General features: G+C 43.4%; 1 protein-coding gene across 1 annotated transcript in view; it reads right to left on the bottom strand.

Annotated features, from left to right (window-relative positions):
- Positions 1-283: 283 nt before the first annotated feature.
- The window catches only part of VCPIP1 (valosin containing protein interacting protein 1), a 212,955-nt gene continuing 196,493 nt past the window's right edge, over positions 284-16,745 (bottom strand). The window contains exon 3 of the mRNA XM_069621134.1: positions 284-4,589. Coding sequence (XP_069477235.1) covers positions 3,733-4,589 — 857 coding nt within the window. The 3' untranslated portion in view covers positions 284-3,732. The remainder of the gene's footprint in view (positions 4,590-16,745) is intronic.

A 16,745-nucleotide genomic window follows, 5' to 3' on the forward strand; every position in this document is an offset into this window, starting at 1 on the left:
TAAAAATAAAAAACAAGTAATTTTATAAGCTGACATTAACACATTTAAGACCGATACATCACTGACTATTAACTTTACTCATTCGATGCAGGTGCTTCAAGCACTGACCGAATGGTTGAACTTTGTTAATTCACGAATATAGTCTAATACCTCTATGTTCCATGATATTCATTCATTTTCCACACAAAAAATATTTTGTGGATCCAGAACCAAGATATTACCTTGGAGGTAAAATAAAATTAATTTAAAAAAGACCAAAGCGACAAATAAGTACATATAAAAGCAGTATTTAAACGCACAGGTTTAATATGGCAAAGAAAACTCCAAATACTGTACAGTTACATGTAATATAGTACACTATATACCGATATGATACACTATTGATACAATACAGAAAAAATGCAGGTAGGACTTCAATCACAAAAAAACAAAATTCAGCAGTGCTCTAGTGAAAGTGTGCTAATTCTCAAATTCACCATTAAAAAAAGAATGTTCTAAATATATACATTGTTATGCATATTTTATACAAATGGTAAAGAGCAGTTTCTCCCCCAAAGTGCACTCGTTTTTTATTTCCTGGTGATGGTGCTTAAAAGCAAAGGAAAATAAATTTTATTTTTTGCTATCTTGGTTTGCTCTGCCAAAGGCAAAATGGCTCAACATTTAAAAAAAAAAAAACATTCAGCATCTTAAAAATGTTAATCCTTAGTAATAGTGGATATTTATAAATAGAATGGATGTGAAACTTCTAAATCCAGATTTCCTTAAATGTTTGATGGCCAAAACGAGTAACACTTAATAACTAAAGAGACATTCAGTATCAAGCATTACAGTCAAAATATTGCCTTCATCCACATTGGCTGCCACCCTTGCTTGTATGCGCAGAGGCCTGAAATTCTGATGTTTAATTCAAATGAAATTAAAAATATGATGGAATCTGTATTCATCAATAATTACATTATGCAAATGTAGATTTCTTGTATACACAGTGTTTTGGTCATGTCTGGTGCTGCTACTTCGTGGCAACATTGACATTTGACAAAACAGGAGCACCTCTTAGATTATAGGGTCTGCTAAGTACACTTTGCCTAAACTGAAATGGTTTTTTTACCGCTCGCATGTCTAAATGGATTTTAAATGAAGCAAGAGCATTTATTAAAGTGCAGAATCTTTTTTTACATAGTTATTAAATCTGTTATACATTTTACACCTTTGCTATCTGACCGCATATACACAATATAAAAGCTGCAATCCATGAAAACATTTTTATGCAATCAAAAATCAGCATGTATACAAGTGTTTGGAATTGTTATGGTATTATGATGAAGTTATGAACATCAGTTACAGAGAACCTAACAAAAAAAAAAATCTATGGAAGCATTTAGAAGTGTTCTACTAAAATATTATTGCTAAAACGTACAGCTAACAGCGGGTTCCCGGATTGCTAAGTGTGCCTTTATGCAAAGCTGCAGACTAAAGGGCAATTGAATTTTATAAATAAAATTTCTTTATCCTGAAGCTTCATTCCCAAGGCACTACACAAGTTAAAACCTTGCCAACCAGAGGCAGCACAGTAAATTACATCTCATGACCAACTACTAAGAAGAAATGTGTGGCTGTTATACACCATATACTGGAATCGCAATAAATACTGTTGGGGTCAACAGGATTGATTGAAGTATTACATGTGAATTTAGAAAGATGTCAAGGTTAAAATATAGCTGGAATCTGCTGCCTTTATAAAGAGAAGAGTAGAACATTCTATGCAAACCATGGTTTTCTTTATTTTCTAAAAGGTGCCCATGCATGGCAAACTGCTTCAGGGCTATGATTCATGTTCTAATTTTGTTTTGCACCAAACGCTTACCTGGATTCTCTAAAATGTATCAGATGCAAGTAAAACACTTGGAAACAGAGGAAAAAAGGCAAATCTCAAAATGAAACTATAGCGAAGTTCAACATTCCAAGCCATCAAGAACCGCTCAGATAAAAAATAAAAATCAAATCGGCTAGGTTCCTTTTACAAGCAATAGTCAGTACATCGTATTATATTCTTCATTCATATCCTTTTTCCAAGTAGGCCGGTTAACAGATTTATATAAAACATAACGACTCAATTTTAAGTCTCTAAAAGCAATCCAGGATAAGAAAGAACAATATTAAAACCTTTGCAAACTGAAAACATTTTAGGGGTAAAACTGAATCATACAACATAAGGTAGGCAGAAACAAAATGCACAGCAAAGCCTAAATACACTAGATGTTATTGAGTTTTTATTAACACATTTGTACCTCTAGCAAACACATTTGGGTTTAAATCCAACAGAAATGGAAAAGAATGAAATGATAAATGTGTGTGCATTTGATAGCGGCAATCAACAATAAATCAAGTTGTGTTACAGTCCTAACATAAGAAAAGGTCTTTCTGTGCATGATGCAAAAAGCTGCTTTGCAAACAGGTTCGGCATTTTGATAAATACACCACTGGTGTAAACAACAACTTTGCCAGAAACTCATTCAAAAGGAGCTAGCTTGGAAAACTTACAGGGAACATAAAGTCTATTATGAACAATTAAGACCATTCATGTAGAATGTTATGGTAGGGTGGAGGGAAGACTGAAGGTAGATGAGGGGGACTTGGGCAGAAAGTTTGCAAATTATATAAACTTTCTTGCCACCTTGAAATGTATGAACAACACCTTCCTCAGAATTGTGCACGTTCCATCCCTATAGGAATTTCTTATGCAAACCAATAGTGCTATCAAAATGTGAAACAGTCAGCCTCACGAAAGAAAATTATATACTGCGCCACTTAGATGGACTTCGATAACCAATTCAACTATCAAATCTGCTTAAATTAGTACACAAACACAGAAGCACAAAACTTGTAGGACCGTGAGTGATACTTCAAACAATAGGTAATGAAAAATGTAAACGCACCAATAAAACTGATACAATATGAAATACAAGCGCGGATGGTTCAAAGGTTATCCTTGGAAGTAGTGATATTTAATAGATACATCATCATTGAAATGAGCAGTTAGGAAAGTCGGTATATAAACTGGTTTCATGAGCAGTTGATCAATTCTAATTTAGCCACTTTGGATGAAATCCAATCCAGCATGAGAACGGGTTATGTAAAACACAGGCTATGCTTCCTGGGGAAAGTGGCAATGTTTAGTTCTTTTTGAGAACTTAAGTGCAAGACAGTTTAATGGCTTTGAACTTGGATACCTCGGTTTACGAATGCCAATTTGGTGTACTGCTAATTACATTAACTTTACTGGAACTATTCACTAGATTTAGAGGTCTCAAAATTATGGGTTGCTCGATAATGGTTTAGATGTCAGGTTTACTTCAAATCTAATCTTTAGAAGTACACAATGTTTGAGGGGTGCAAATTCAATATCCAACTATAGATAGTCAAGACGCTTTTGGGACAAACGTCAACTCTAGTAACCCTCAAGTTTGATGGCATTAGAAGTGCAAATGCCTTTCATTTACCCATAAAAGTATATTTATCTCAATGCGTATTCTAACAAATAACTTAGTTTGGAGCCAGCCTGGACAGCAGAATATTAAAAGCTTTGCCAATCACACACGTGATAACATGCAGCAGATAAGGAGAGAATACATTTTTAAACATACGTACAAGATTTTTATGAATATTCATTCATGTGGCCCAGCCAACTAACATAATATTAATATAATCTGCACTTAAGCTTTCAATCAATCAAGAATGATCCATTGGCTCTGCTGTAATTATGATCTCTGTATCTTGACTATCCATCTCTTCAGGTTCCTCAGCAGAACCATGTTGCCCTTTAGATCCAGAGGCTATTGTGGTTTCTACCTTATTTTCCACACTGCTATTAGTGGTTTCTGAAAGAACAAGTTCCGTACTACAAGTTAAAGATAAAGATTCATTCAAATCAGTTTGAGAGTTCTCAGATGCAGAAGTCTTCTCAGATTCAGCTTTTCTTTGAGGTTTCTCAGCTGCTCGCTCAGTTTGATCACGCAAGTGCTTGTCCATTGAGGCTTGTATGGAAGAAACCATTTCCTGCAATTTCTTTCTTTGAGCCTCAACTACATTGGGGTCAAGTTGTCGGTCTCTCATTGTTACTACTCCGGGAGCTACCCTGATAAGATCACTGTCATTAGAAGCAGCAGCAAATTTGGAAGGCTCTTTCTTGGTTAACGTGGTATTGAAATCTGTCCCCTTGCTATGCTTTCTTGGAAGTGGTAGTTCCCTAGTCTTTGGATCAAGGTGTGGGCTACTGGATGCAGTTCCCAGAGAGTGACCCTTTCCTTGAAACGCAGTCACATTGTGAGATTGCTCAGATTTCTTTTTTACGACTCCACCACTACCAAGCTTCATATGTCCATGTGAGGGACTTGTTTCTCTACTCCGTGAAGTTGCTTCTGTTCGCACTTGATTTAAGGCCTCTTTCACCACATCTTCAATATCTGCACCAATTGGAAAGTGTCCTGCAGCATCGACACACAGCTCCAGTCTATCTTCTGAAGCATTGTAAACAAACGTTTTACCAGGAAGATGTGGAAATGTACAGTGCTTGCCATCAACTACTCCTATGAAAAAGTACAAATTAGAGAATTAGGTTCATACCAACAGAAAGCCTTTTACTACAAAACACCACAGCAATAAACCATAACCAGAACATTAGACTTAGAAGACATACCAGACCCACTGCAACCATACTCTCAGCCAGCCCTACAGAAAAGGGGTGCATCGGCCACTTTTACTCCCTACAACTACCCAACAAAAAGTATTAAGCAAAAGCATACGGACCTCATTTCCCCCCCCCCCCCCACTTTCAAACTCACAATTTCATGGATATATTTGGACCAGTAGAACACGTAGTGCCACAGGAGGAAACTTAATTACTGCTTGATCTGAAGAGGTAAACATTTATCCATGTACAATAATAACAAGGTGCAAAGAAATATTTATTGCAAAAACTTTTTTTTTTTACAGTTAAAACATTTTTTACTTACATATAAAAAATACTAAATAAAATACTCCCATTGGGCATGGAACCTACTATTTTACTCCCTCAAACATCATTTTACTCGCAAGTTTAAGAAACTCTCAGCACGGACCAATTTGAGTTTACCAAATAGAAAAAGGCTTGAGTGAAAGTAGTAAGTCTTTGCATGGCAATCATTTAAAATGTGACATTGTTGCATATATGTTCTTAATTATTGAAGATAGGTGGGAATTAAACAGTGAAGGTTTGTTTAACGAGCACTTCAGGGGTAAACCTTTGAAGTGCAAGCTACTTGCCAGTCTACCACACATTTCTTACTCGCCAAGAGTCAATCGTCACTAGTCGATGACTGATAAGGGAGGAAAATTCTGAGGAGTAAAGCCTTTCAATTGGTATTTGATCAGTTATTTATAACGCGCTTAATACCCAGATGTTTCTAAGCGGGGATCGAACCTGTGTAGCTCTGGGTCATCTTGCTTCCAAGGCGAGCACGTTGCCCCCGAGTTATCCTCCCGAGACTCACTTATGGGGTGGAATCCTTAGACAAGGTTTGTAGACAGTTGTAGAGTTATAGGGAATGTATATGACCCTTCCCTACAGTGGAGAAGATACCATGCCACGCCCAAATCTAGTTTTGAGACAACCGCATCCCAAATGGACAGGATTTGTGATATCAAGGCCCTCATGAGAGAAACTCACCATAAAAAAAACACCATTTTGGACTAATTGAAATGGGGACGCCAGTGAGGGATGACTTGCTGTGAAAATCCAAAAAGTGTCCTTTAACGCACAAATAGTGTACAGTGTAAAATCACCTTCACTTTGTACCATGGTAACACCATTGACAGTGGACCTAGATTGCACAGTAAACAGCAAACCGCACACCAACCAACAATCCTTGTGATATAAGCAGCTTAGCTGTGGGAGCACAGCTGTGGTTTGACGGGCAATGGCTAGGTAGGAAAATCCACATTGTTAATCAATCGCCCTTGGTGCTACAGCATGCTTGGTACCATGGAATGGCATCCAGACCAATAGTGAAGGGAGTAGTTTCTTAACTGAAACTCCATTTCTCCAGCGTTGGTATCTTTCATGGATTCACATGCTGTGAATATTTCCCGTCGTCAGGCTGGGGATCCCTAGTTACTTTGATTTAGTCATTTTCCTATGGAAACACTTGACACGTTGAGGGTCCCCTCGTCGTCGTGGGTGCTTTTGGTGCCCACCAATAGGACATTGAGTGTATAGCTCGCCCCAGCAACGTCCCCTCAGATTTTAACCACTCCAGCTGGAGGATATCCCTCTTTAGAGGAAGTTTGCCTGTGGGGGTAGGCTGCAGGGTGCATGTGAAACCATGAAAGATACCAACGCTGGAGAAATGGAGCTACAGGTAAAAAAACTACTCCCGTCTCCAGCATTGGATCTTTCATGGATTCAAATGCTGTGAATAGATTTTATAGCTGTATACATGTTAGGAGGCTATAAAACGGGCTAACAAAGATTAGAGGCGTGTACATTTTCAGCGCTAATGCGAGAAGTATAAGGAAATACCCTAGAAGCGGGGGAGGGGGGTTACCTTACTGGAACAGCCATTGAAGGACTGCTCATCCCATCTGCAGGTCTTCAGCGTGCTGTCGTAAACAGTAGTCCCTGGTAAAAGTGTGAAGCACTGCCCACATTGCCACCTGGCAGATGTCTTTGATGGGCACTCTGAACCAGAGAGCCGCAAAGGCAGCCGTAGCCCTTGTAGAATGTGCTCTAGCCACAGTTTGCAGATGCACGTTGGCCTTCCAGATGCAGAAGAAAATCACTGAGGAAATCCACCTTGTGATGCCCAGTTTTGAAATGGATTTTCCCCTTGTTGGAAGAGCCAAAAAGCAGTTTAGTTGATGATTTTGTCTGGGCTAGATAATATTTTAGCGCCTTTTTCACATCCAGAGTCTAGGTCTTTCTCCGCTGGTGAAGTGGCGTTTTGAAAGAATGTAGGCAGAGTTATGGTTGCATTCTTGTGAAATTCCGATGGCACTTTTGGGATGAAGTGAGGATTGGTGGAAAGTATCACCTTGTCCTTCGTGAACCGGAGAGAGGATATACAACAAAAGCTTTTAGTTCCAAAACTAGTCTGGAGAATGTAATGGCTATTAAGAATGCCACTTTCCAGGTCACAAACTTGATGTGTGCCGTTGACAGAGTTACAAAAGGATTTTTCATAAGACAGGCCAGGACGAGATTCAGGCTCCATACCGGTGGAATCTTTCTCTTTGGAGGAAAAGTACAAAAGAGACCTTTTAAGAAGTGCTTGAGTAGCCTGTGCCGTAGAGAGATCATCCTCTTTTCCTTGTGAATCTAGAAATTGCCACCAACCGCACCTTTATAGAGGAAACCGCTAGACCTTTTGCTAGTTTGAGAAGATAGGGCAGAACCTGCAGAGGTTTAATGGACAGTGGTTGCAGGTTTGGCTGCTGTGCACACCATGTACAGAACCTTTTCCATTTGTGGTTGTAGAAAACGTTAATGGACGGAGCCCTAGCTGCCGCTACAAGGCGCTGGCAGTTTTGAGGGAGCCTGGGTCGTGGTGCAGAATCACTTACAATACAAGATTGGTGCGAGATCCTAGATGGATCGGACTGTCCACCGACAGTTGAATGAGGTCAGGGAACCAGATCTGTCTGGCTACCAAGATTATCCTGCAGTGATATTCGGGTATCTGGATTGATTTCCTGATGAGGGAACGCATATGGAAATATACCGGTTCATGGGAACGAGAATGCGTCCACTTGAGTCGGGAGGGGGGGGGGGGGGGGAATCCTGCTTGCGAATTTCTTGCACTGCTTGCTGCTCCGAGTGGCGAAGAGGTCCAAAGGATGACCCCATGTTGAGAAGATTTTGGATATTTGCTTGTTGTGTAGTTGCCATTCATGGGACTGCGACGAATCCCTGCTGAGGGTGTCCGCTTGTTTGTTTTGCATCTCCGGGAGATGGAAGACTAAGCAGAATGATGTTGTGAATGGCCCAGTGCCAAATGGTCTGTGCTTTTGGGACAGGGTGTTTGACGGCGTTCCGCCTTGTTCCCTCAGATAAAACATTGTGGCGGTGTTGTCTATGAGGACTCGTACCACCGAATTCTTGATTAGCAGAAGGATTTTAGAGCCCAATGTACTGCCCGCAGTTCCAACACATTTATGTGGAGGATGGATTGATTCTTCGGGAGTCCACAGGCCTCTGACCTGGCGTTTGTCCAGGTGAGCTCCCAAACCCACCAGGGAGGCGTCGGTCACAATCATGATATGGTAGTTGGGTTCCACAAGGGGCATCCCCCTTCGCGATGTAGTAGGGGTATGTCCCCCATTTTAGTATGATTGAGCGAGTCCAAATGATGGTAATTTTGTCTGAACTGGACCCCTGGGTTTGGGACCATCTGGTGGCCACAAACCTTTGCACTGGCCGCATATGAAGCTTGCAGTGAGGTAATAGTGGGATGCAGGAAGACATGGTCCCCAGGAGAGTCATGCATGTGCGCACCGCGACTAGCTTGTTTGGAGTGAAAAGATTTGCTAGGGTTATCAATTTTTTTTACCCTGTCCGCAGAGGGTCTGACAAGGCTTTGGACCGTGGGTAACTGAGCACCCAGGAACACCAAACCTTTTGAAGTAACTGCCCAAGATTGGTGTAATTTATTGCAAATCCGAATTGTTGGAGAAGGGCTTCTGTTTGTCTGGGAGAAAACAGTTTTCTGATATGTTGGACCTCGAACCAAACAGTCGTCTAGATATTGGTAGACGTGGTGGCCTTGTTTTCTGAGAAAAGCTGCTAGTGTTGGCTAGGCATTTCGTGAACGTCCTTGGTGTTGATTTTAGGCTGAATGGAAGTACTCGGAACTGGAAGTGGCTTTGAATCTGAGGTACTTCTGGTCTCATGTGTACAGGAATGTGGAGTACGCATCCTTGAGGTCCAACGCTGCCAGATATTCGCTGGGTTGTATGGCCTTTATGGCGTCCTGAAGTGTCACCATCTTGAACTTCTGCTTTTGATGTTCGTTTAGCTTTCGCAAGTCCAGGATAGGACGCCACTTCCAGTCTTTACATTTGACGCCCCTCCTGTTGTAGAATTTTATGGTGCGGTGGGATACCTTTATGGGAGGTAACAGGATTTGTGGGCGTTTGAATTCCAACAAGTGGCCGTGCTGGATGGCATCTAGCACCCACCTGTCTTGTTATTGCTTGCCACCTGCTGAGAAAAAATGCCCCATTTCCTCCCACCAGTCTGCCCCTGAGGCAGTCATTGTTGGGCTTTGTTTTGCCTACCTCTGAGAGGTGGCTGACCCGCGGTTTCGCGGTCCTTGGCGATACTCCCTGCTGTGCTGGGAGAACTGGTAATTTCTCTTGTAGCCATGAGACTAGTATCTGGATCTGTTGTAATTTTTTTTATCCCTGGAGGACGAGAATCTAGAATTATCAGAGGCTCCTTGAAAGGACCACCTACCCTGTAGGATTGTAAGAGATCTAGCATTGTCCGAGTCTGCTTTCATGGTTTTGAGGGCCTCATCTATCTTGTCAAACAGATTCACCTTCAAAAGAAGGTCGGCCACCTTGTGCTGTTTTTCTTGCTGAAAATCCGTGCAATGTAGCCATTCTGGTTTTCGGAGGACTACCCCATTGCCAATCTGCTTGAACCCGGTTTCAGCAAAATCTACAGTGATATTAATGATGTGGTTCGAGGCTTCCTCCCCTTCACGCAATAGCGTCATGGCTTATTTCCTCTGTTGCTCCGGTAAGTGTTCTAATATAGGAGCCAGATGATGCCACATTTCTCAATCGCATCGAGCAACTATTGCAAGGCATTTGCGGCTTCGACAGTTATCGCTCAAATGGCGAGCACCTTCTTACCGAAGGCATCAATTTTCCTGCCTCCATTGTCTGGGAGAGTGGCGCATTTGTGCTGCGTAAGAGCCTTGCGACTCGCTGCCACTGACACCACCAACTCTGGAGTGGGTTGTGAGGCGAGACAGTTTTGGTGTTGTTTCAGGTGCCTTAAACTTTGTATCCAGTCTCTCTTTAATTGCTGGCACTGCTAATGGACGTTTAAGAGTGCGAAGACCCTCCTGCCAAACATGCACGTCACCATGTGGTCAAAAAGCAAACAGTCCTTTTCTTCTGCCGGAATTAAGCCAAATTCCTAGCATGCCTTAGAAATCATTGAGTGGAAAGCCCCAATGTCATCTGGAGGCAAGGGTTGAAGAGGACTACCCTGCATATCTTGGTCCGGGTCATCCATGTCCCACGTGTGGGATCTGCGATGAAACTAGGAGGTGGTGGCACTTATGTCCCGTGGACCAGTGTACTGGTCTATGTCTAATTCTGCCTCTTTTTGTTCGCGTATACATGGACTACGTCCTCATAGAAGTGGAGGTCTAGGAGGGGATTGAGCTCGTAGACGTTGGTCTTGGTCCCTAGAGGGATGGCCTGAATCCCTTTGATGCTGCTGACCTGGCGCACCCTGGTCTTTTCTGCATACATGAATTGCCTGTGGCTGCAGTGGTGGAAGCCTGGCTTGAGTTGTCCCAATAGTGACTGTAGTGCAGAAACCACTTGCATGGAGAGCAAGGATTGTGGGTTTAGAAGGGGGTATTGCGGATTCATACCTCCCATTCCCAATGGCGTTTAAGGTAGAGTAGGTGTCTGAATTCTTAGACGTGCGTCTTCCCTCGACGGTAGGCGATCAGAGGGTTTGTCCTGAAAAGGAGGCTGTGAAGTACCTTCTTCAGGATCGAAGTCTGTGAGCCCCTGGACACTCTTCAGGGGGAGGGTCAAAATCTGAAGTGATTTCATGCTGTAAAAAGTCCACTGGCAGGATGTCTGGGTAATTTATTGGAGATATTCCAAGATGGACATGCTATAGTCAGGGGTTTCTAGTATACCCTTGGAGGACGATGTATTGTCCTGTTTAGTTAACTCTGTGGTCTCTGTCGTGACAGTGCTCGACAGGGTTGAAGGCTGCGTAGGCTTATTTCCGGGCGATGTGTGTTTTGGTAGTTGATGAGTTGACTATTTGGTCATTAGCAGGCATCTCGAGGACAACTCTTGCCCATAGGAGGATTTGCGACACTCCGAGGACGACTGATGTTTCTTTTTTGCAGACCAAGACGAGGACGACTTGGATTTATGTTCGTCAGTCGACGGAGAGGACCTTCGACAAGTCGGACGCAGAGTTTGTCGACAGGCGTAAGCCTTTATCCCTCGTTTTTCCATCTGAGTCTTTGTCGACGGAACCTTGCGTTTAGATCCAGTATAGTACCCCTCACTGCTACCTGGTGTTTTTTGCAGGACAGGAGTCTTTGGCCTTATCGTGGCTCATGGATGATTACGGCTCACCTGTTTTATGTTTTTTCGCCAACGGTTCTTCAGACTTGGATCTCTCATTTGATGGCGACCTCTTGTCAGAGGTGGTGGGAGCTCTCCCGCTCCTTGACTAACCCACTTTGACGCCGGGTATGCTCCTTCATTGAACCAACAAATTAGGCGACTGTTTGTCCTTAAGAGTTTTTTGTGAAAAACCCTGGCAGATGTCACCTTCCTCTGCAGAATGTTTAGGGTAGAGACAGTAAAGTCAATCTGTGTGTCCATCACACACATTTGAGGCCGCAGGTGTCACAAGGCCTGAATAAGGACTTTTTCGTTCCAGAGGTCTCCATGGTCATAAACAGGACTGTATATGTAGACGCGGTTGCTCCGAATGGAGAAAAAGTTTGAACAAATCTACATTTTTGAGGAATGTGAATTTTTCTCAGGAGAGAAGAATGCGAGAAATCCCACAAGCTCGAAAGACAGTTGAAATCTGCTTGAAGCTGCTGGGGTGGAGCTATACACTACATCCTATTGGTGGGGACCAAAAGCACCCACAATGGTGTAGAGGGGACACTCAACGGGTCAAGTGTTTCCATAGGAAAATTACTAAATGAAAGTAACCAGGTATTCCCAGCCTGACTGGGAATATTCACAGCATGTGAATCAATTAAAGATCCAATACTGGAGAATTATACTATTCGCAAGTGGCCATGGAATATACCAAAGTGGTCCCATCGCCCTTTGAGGATTGGATTCCTCAAAACAGTTAGGGGAGAAAGTACCAATTCGGATAAAGGATAAACCAATATCAGACGTGAAGTATGAGGTTAAAAAGGGGCAGTACTGCCATGCATTACATAAACATGCTTTGCCTGGCAGGAATACAAACAAAAACACAATGGCTGCGCGTTTATGGCCACATTAAGACATTCCGTACCGATGGGGATACCCATTTAAGATTTTTCTCTCCATGGAGGGGGCGCAACATTAATTCTCACCTTGGGCAGCGACCACTACCCTCAAGATCCCGGACTCAAATTCAGCTACCTGATGCAATGGTTGCTCCAGAGGCCAGTTCGGAGCGGTCCAAAAAGACAGTCTAGGAGAGAGAAACAAAGGCAGCATCACAGACCCTTGTTCGATAGGCGCAAGAGCAGTGTGGACTCGAATGAACCTACCCGAGCCCCGATGGCGGGACCACTGCCTAAATCAGGTTATCAGGTGAGATGGGAACTTATTCTCTTGCTGAAGGTGGCTGTATTTAGCCAAGTTGGGGGGCCAGGAAGCATTTATGCACACCACCTGGGTTTATGGTGCATTTTATAGTAGGCAGTTGCATTAGGAGCATGCTTGCCGTAATTTGGGTATTTCTCTAATGTTTCCCCATTCGGGGATTTGGATTGTATGTATGTTGATTGCCGTTTGGGTCCAGTCAAGAAACTAGGGTCACTAGTATTACGTGTAATCTCTCCAAGGTTGAATAGGCATGGAATCGTATCAATTGTTTCCTTCTTGGGGTAATGCTGCCATCATTGGTGCTTTTGGGGAGGGGGTCCAGTCACGTTTATCCATGCAGGTTCAGGTCTGAGCAATCCTTTGTTGTGCCTCCATGGGGTAGCGGTTGAGGCCACAGAACATTTTCACACTTTACATGCTGCAGACCATTCCTATCCTGCTATAGGTTATATTGACCACGAGACACCATGACAACGCTTACATTTGTCTCCTTGAACGTACAGGGATTGAATTCCCCAAAGAATAACGAGACGTATTCATACCCAAAAGGAATAGGACGAAATGACCGAGGGCAAAAAGTCTGACCCCCATTTTTCCACAGATATATATATATATATATATATATATATATTGGGGGTAAAGTTAATGAAAATGTATAGGGGTAAGGTGGGGGGTATCCCTCCACATATATTTGCTGAAAAATTAAGAAAAGAAATAGTCAGACTTTTGCATTTGGTCATTTCACGCAGATCCCACTAAAATGGTTCAGCTGGGGGCAGACATCGTCCTACTCCAGGAGAACATATCCTTAAAAAAGATTGGCTTAGGCTACGCTCGCCTTGTTTCCCTTGTCAATTTGAGCTCCTGCAACTGAAAAGACAAGGTTGGCAACTCTGATTAAGAAAACTTACATTTACGAAAGCGGTGGTTATCCGAGACACCCAGGGGATGTTTGTTGGGATTAGCATTGAAAGTGGTGGGAGGAATTTAATGATTTTTTTTCAAATTATAGCCCTAACCAACACCAGGACCAGTTCTATGCAACTTTATTCAGAAGGGTAGCATGCATCCAGACTGGAGACCTCATCCTGGGGGGGATTGGAATTTGGCTATGGATGAAAACCTGGATAGAAGTGGCTACACTCGCGCCGTTCAAGCAGGTCGTTCTCCTTCCCTATCTCAGGCCCTAATGGACTTGCAACTAGTGGACATCTGGGAGGCACTCGAATCCCACCTCAAAGTAGTTTTGTGTTTTTCACATGTATACCACAGATATTCTTGGTTGGACTACTTCCTAGTATCACATGCCCTCATCTCCCAGGCTTCTAACTCAGCAAACAATTTAGCCCTAGTTTCAGACCATCCCACCCCCCCCCGCCCTCATCAGTGTACAATGGGGATTTTAGTCAGGCTCACAAACCATTCCAATGGTACACTAATAACACTCTGCCGAAGGACCCAGTCTATCATGAGGCAATTTCTACCAGAATCACTAAGTATTTTGAAGATAATTTTAGGGAGGATACACCTCTTTAGTTAATCTGGGAGGTGTTCAAACCTACAATCGGGGGGGAATTAATTAGCAGAGCGTCACAGAAGAAGAGTGTTGCTGGCAAGCCAGATGGCGATAGAGGGCAGGGTTAGGGATCTCGAAAACCAATACAAACATCAGGCAGCTCAGTCAGCCAGGTCTAAGTCAAGGGCCTAATGGGCTGCTAAAAACTCTAACCAAATGTTGAGAACCAAACACCATTACCTAAGCACAATCAACAAGGCCTCCCAGCAACTGGCCTATAAATTGAAAGCCCAGCGGGCGAGGAACTATATATCACCTCTGAAGGGTAGAGCAGGAATAGCACATCACAGAGCCTGTACAGTTACATATTTTACCCCAATTCTAAGAGGAACTATCCCTATCCCAATCCCAATCACTGGAAGCAGATTTGCACAGGAGCTTCTTACAGGAATAGGCCCTCCCTAAGGTATCGGAGCAAGATAAAATGGTGTTGGATGCCCTATCGTCTCAGAAGTTCTGCGGGTTATCAAAGAATTATCCACAAACAAAGTAGCAGGTTCCGATGGTTTCTCGGCTGCCTTTTATAAAACAATGTGCACCCCTCCAAGTAACTCACCTAACCGGTTTCACAGCTTCTTGATGAAGGTATCAGTCACCACATCGATCGGATCACTTCTGCTAAAACCTCAAAAAAGACCCAACTCTTTGTACTTCATATAGACCTATTGTGCTTAACCACAATGCCAGAATTTACTCCAAAGTGCTCACAAGCAAACTGACCGGTGTCCCCCCCCCTGCCCTCCTTCTCTCTGATCCATCTGGATCAAACCTCTGATCCATCTGGATCAAACCAGATTTATCCCAGGAAGGCAAACGCATGAAAACATCTGCAGGGCCATTGACATAATAGACTGGGCGGGTAAACACAACACTTCTCTAGCAGCATTAGCCATCAATGCTTATGAAGCATTCAATCGGGTGGGCCGGACGTATGTCCGAAAAGTCCTGCAGGGCTTTGGGAGTAACTTTACTAAAATGGCGTTAACCAACCAGGTTCATCCCGTGATGAGGATCAAAAAGAATGGCCTTCTGTCGGACCGAATAACCCTGACAAGAGTCACCCGTCAACACTGCCCCTTGTCTCCACTAGTATTTGGCTTGGCTATGGGGCCGACTGCCCTCAGACTATATCAGAGTAATTCAAATTTCCCAGACGCATCATAAGATTGCCCTTTACGCGTATGATTTTTTTTATGAATGATCAGTGTTTCACGCTGCCGCATATAGTTACTTTGCTGGAATGATTCCGCAAATTATCCGGCTTTAAGATAAATTACTCGAAATCACATTTTAAATATCACAGCCTAGAGGCAGGTGCTTAACAACCTGAAATCACTTTACGGTTTCAAATGGTGTCAGGGTTTTCTGGAATATTTGGGGATTCTACTAGCCAAGTCACACCAGCACCTACATCAGCAGAATATTATATCTCTGTAAAAAGCTGAAAAGCCACCTTGATAGTTGGTCATGAGATGAGATTTTGTGGCTGGTGAGAATCCGTGCCGTGAAAATGACCCACCTCCCTAGAATCCTTTTTGCGTTGCAGGCTCTCCCTGTGATGATCCCGAAAAAAGTCTTACACAACCTGCAAACTCACTTTCTTAAATGCATCTGGGCAAAGAAAAAAAACACTGCAGATCTCTCGTCGCAAAAGGTTGTAAACTAAAGCGAATGGTGGTTGGCGTGGTGGGGTGGATCCCCAGACCTTGAAAGCCATTACTACACTACCGTGCTAGCCTCATTGCTAGAGAGCTCTGCACTAGATGGGGCTAAGCAAGGGGCTGTTCTTGAAAAGGCTGGTTTAGTTGTGGCTATGCATGTTTGGTGTTGGAGGTCCCCCAACCCCTTCCCGCACGAGTGTATGAGGCTACCCCAGCACGTTTCTTCATGCCACCAAGTCCTCAATTTCAAACTGGGACAGGGCTGTTAAGAAGGAACAAGTTACTTACCTGTAACTGTTGTTCTCCAGCATGGGTCTGGCATGGATTCACATGCTCATGAATATTCCCCGTCGTCAGGCTGGGAATCCTCTGTAAAGAAAAAAATCAGTATCAGTTTTGTTTCTGATCTGTCTTTCTTAGTAGTAACCAATCACTGAACCAATCATACTCTCCCCCCCCCCCAGCCAATGACTGCCCACTCCGTAAGCCCCGCCCCTGGCAGCCATCCTCAGATTTGGTAGCATGCCAAGTGGCAGTATGACCAAGTGAAGAGCCGCAGAGGGGAAGGTGGGAGGGTTCGCATGTGAATCCATGCCAGACCCATGTTGGAGAACAACAGTTACAGGCAAGTAACTTGTTCCTTCTCCAGCGTGGGGTCTGGCATGGATTCACATGCTCATGAATAAAAGCATACATAGCGGTATACACATGCACAACCACGGGAGGTGGCAACAGGCTCAACATTAAGCACCTCTTACCTCCTCACCAGGTTCACTTTAAGCGAACAGGTTGCTTTGCTGACCCTGGACTCCTCCCTGGAGTCCCGATCGAAGCAGTAGAATCTTGTGAAGGTGTGCGTCGACCTCCACATAGCAGCCCTGCAGATGTCCAGCAGGGGCACACCAGACAGGAACTCCGTG

The sequence above is a fragment of the Ambystoma mexicanum genome, chromosome 5q (assembly GCF_040938575.1).
Source record: "Ambystoma mexicanum isolate Mex_15411 chromosome 5q, UKY_AmexF1_1, whole genome shotgun sequence".
Lineage (NCBI taxonomy): Eukaryota > Metazoa > Chordata > Amphibia > Caudata > Ambystomatidae > Ambystoma > Ambystoma mexicanum.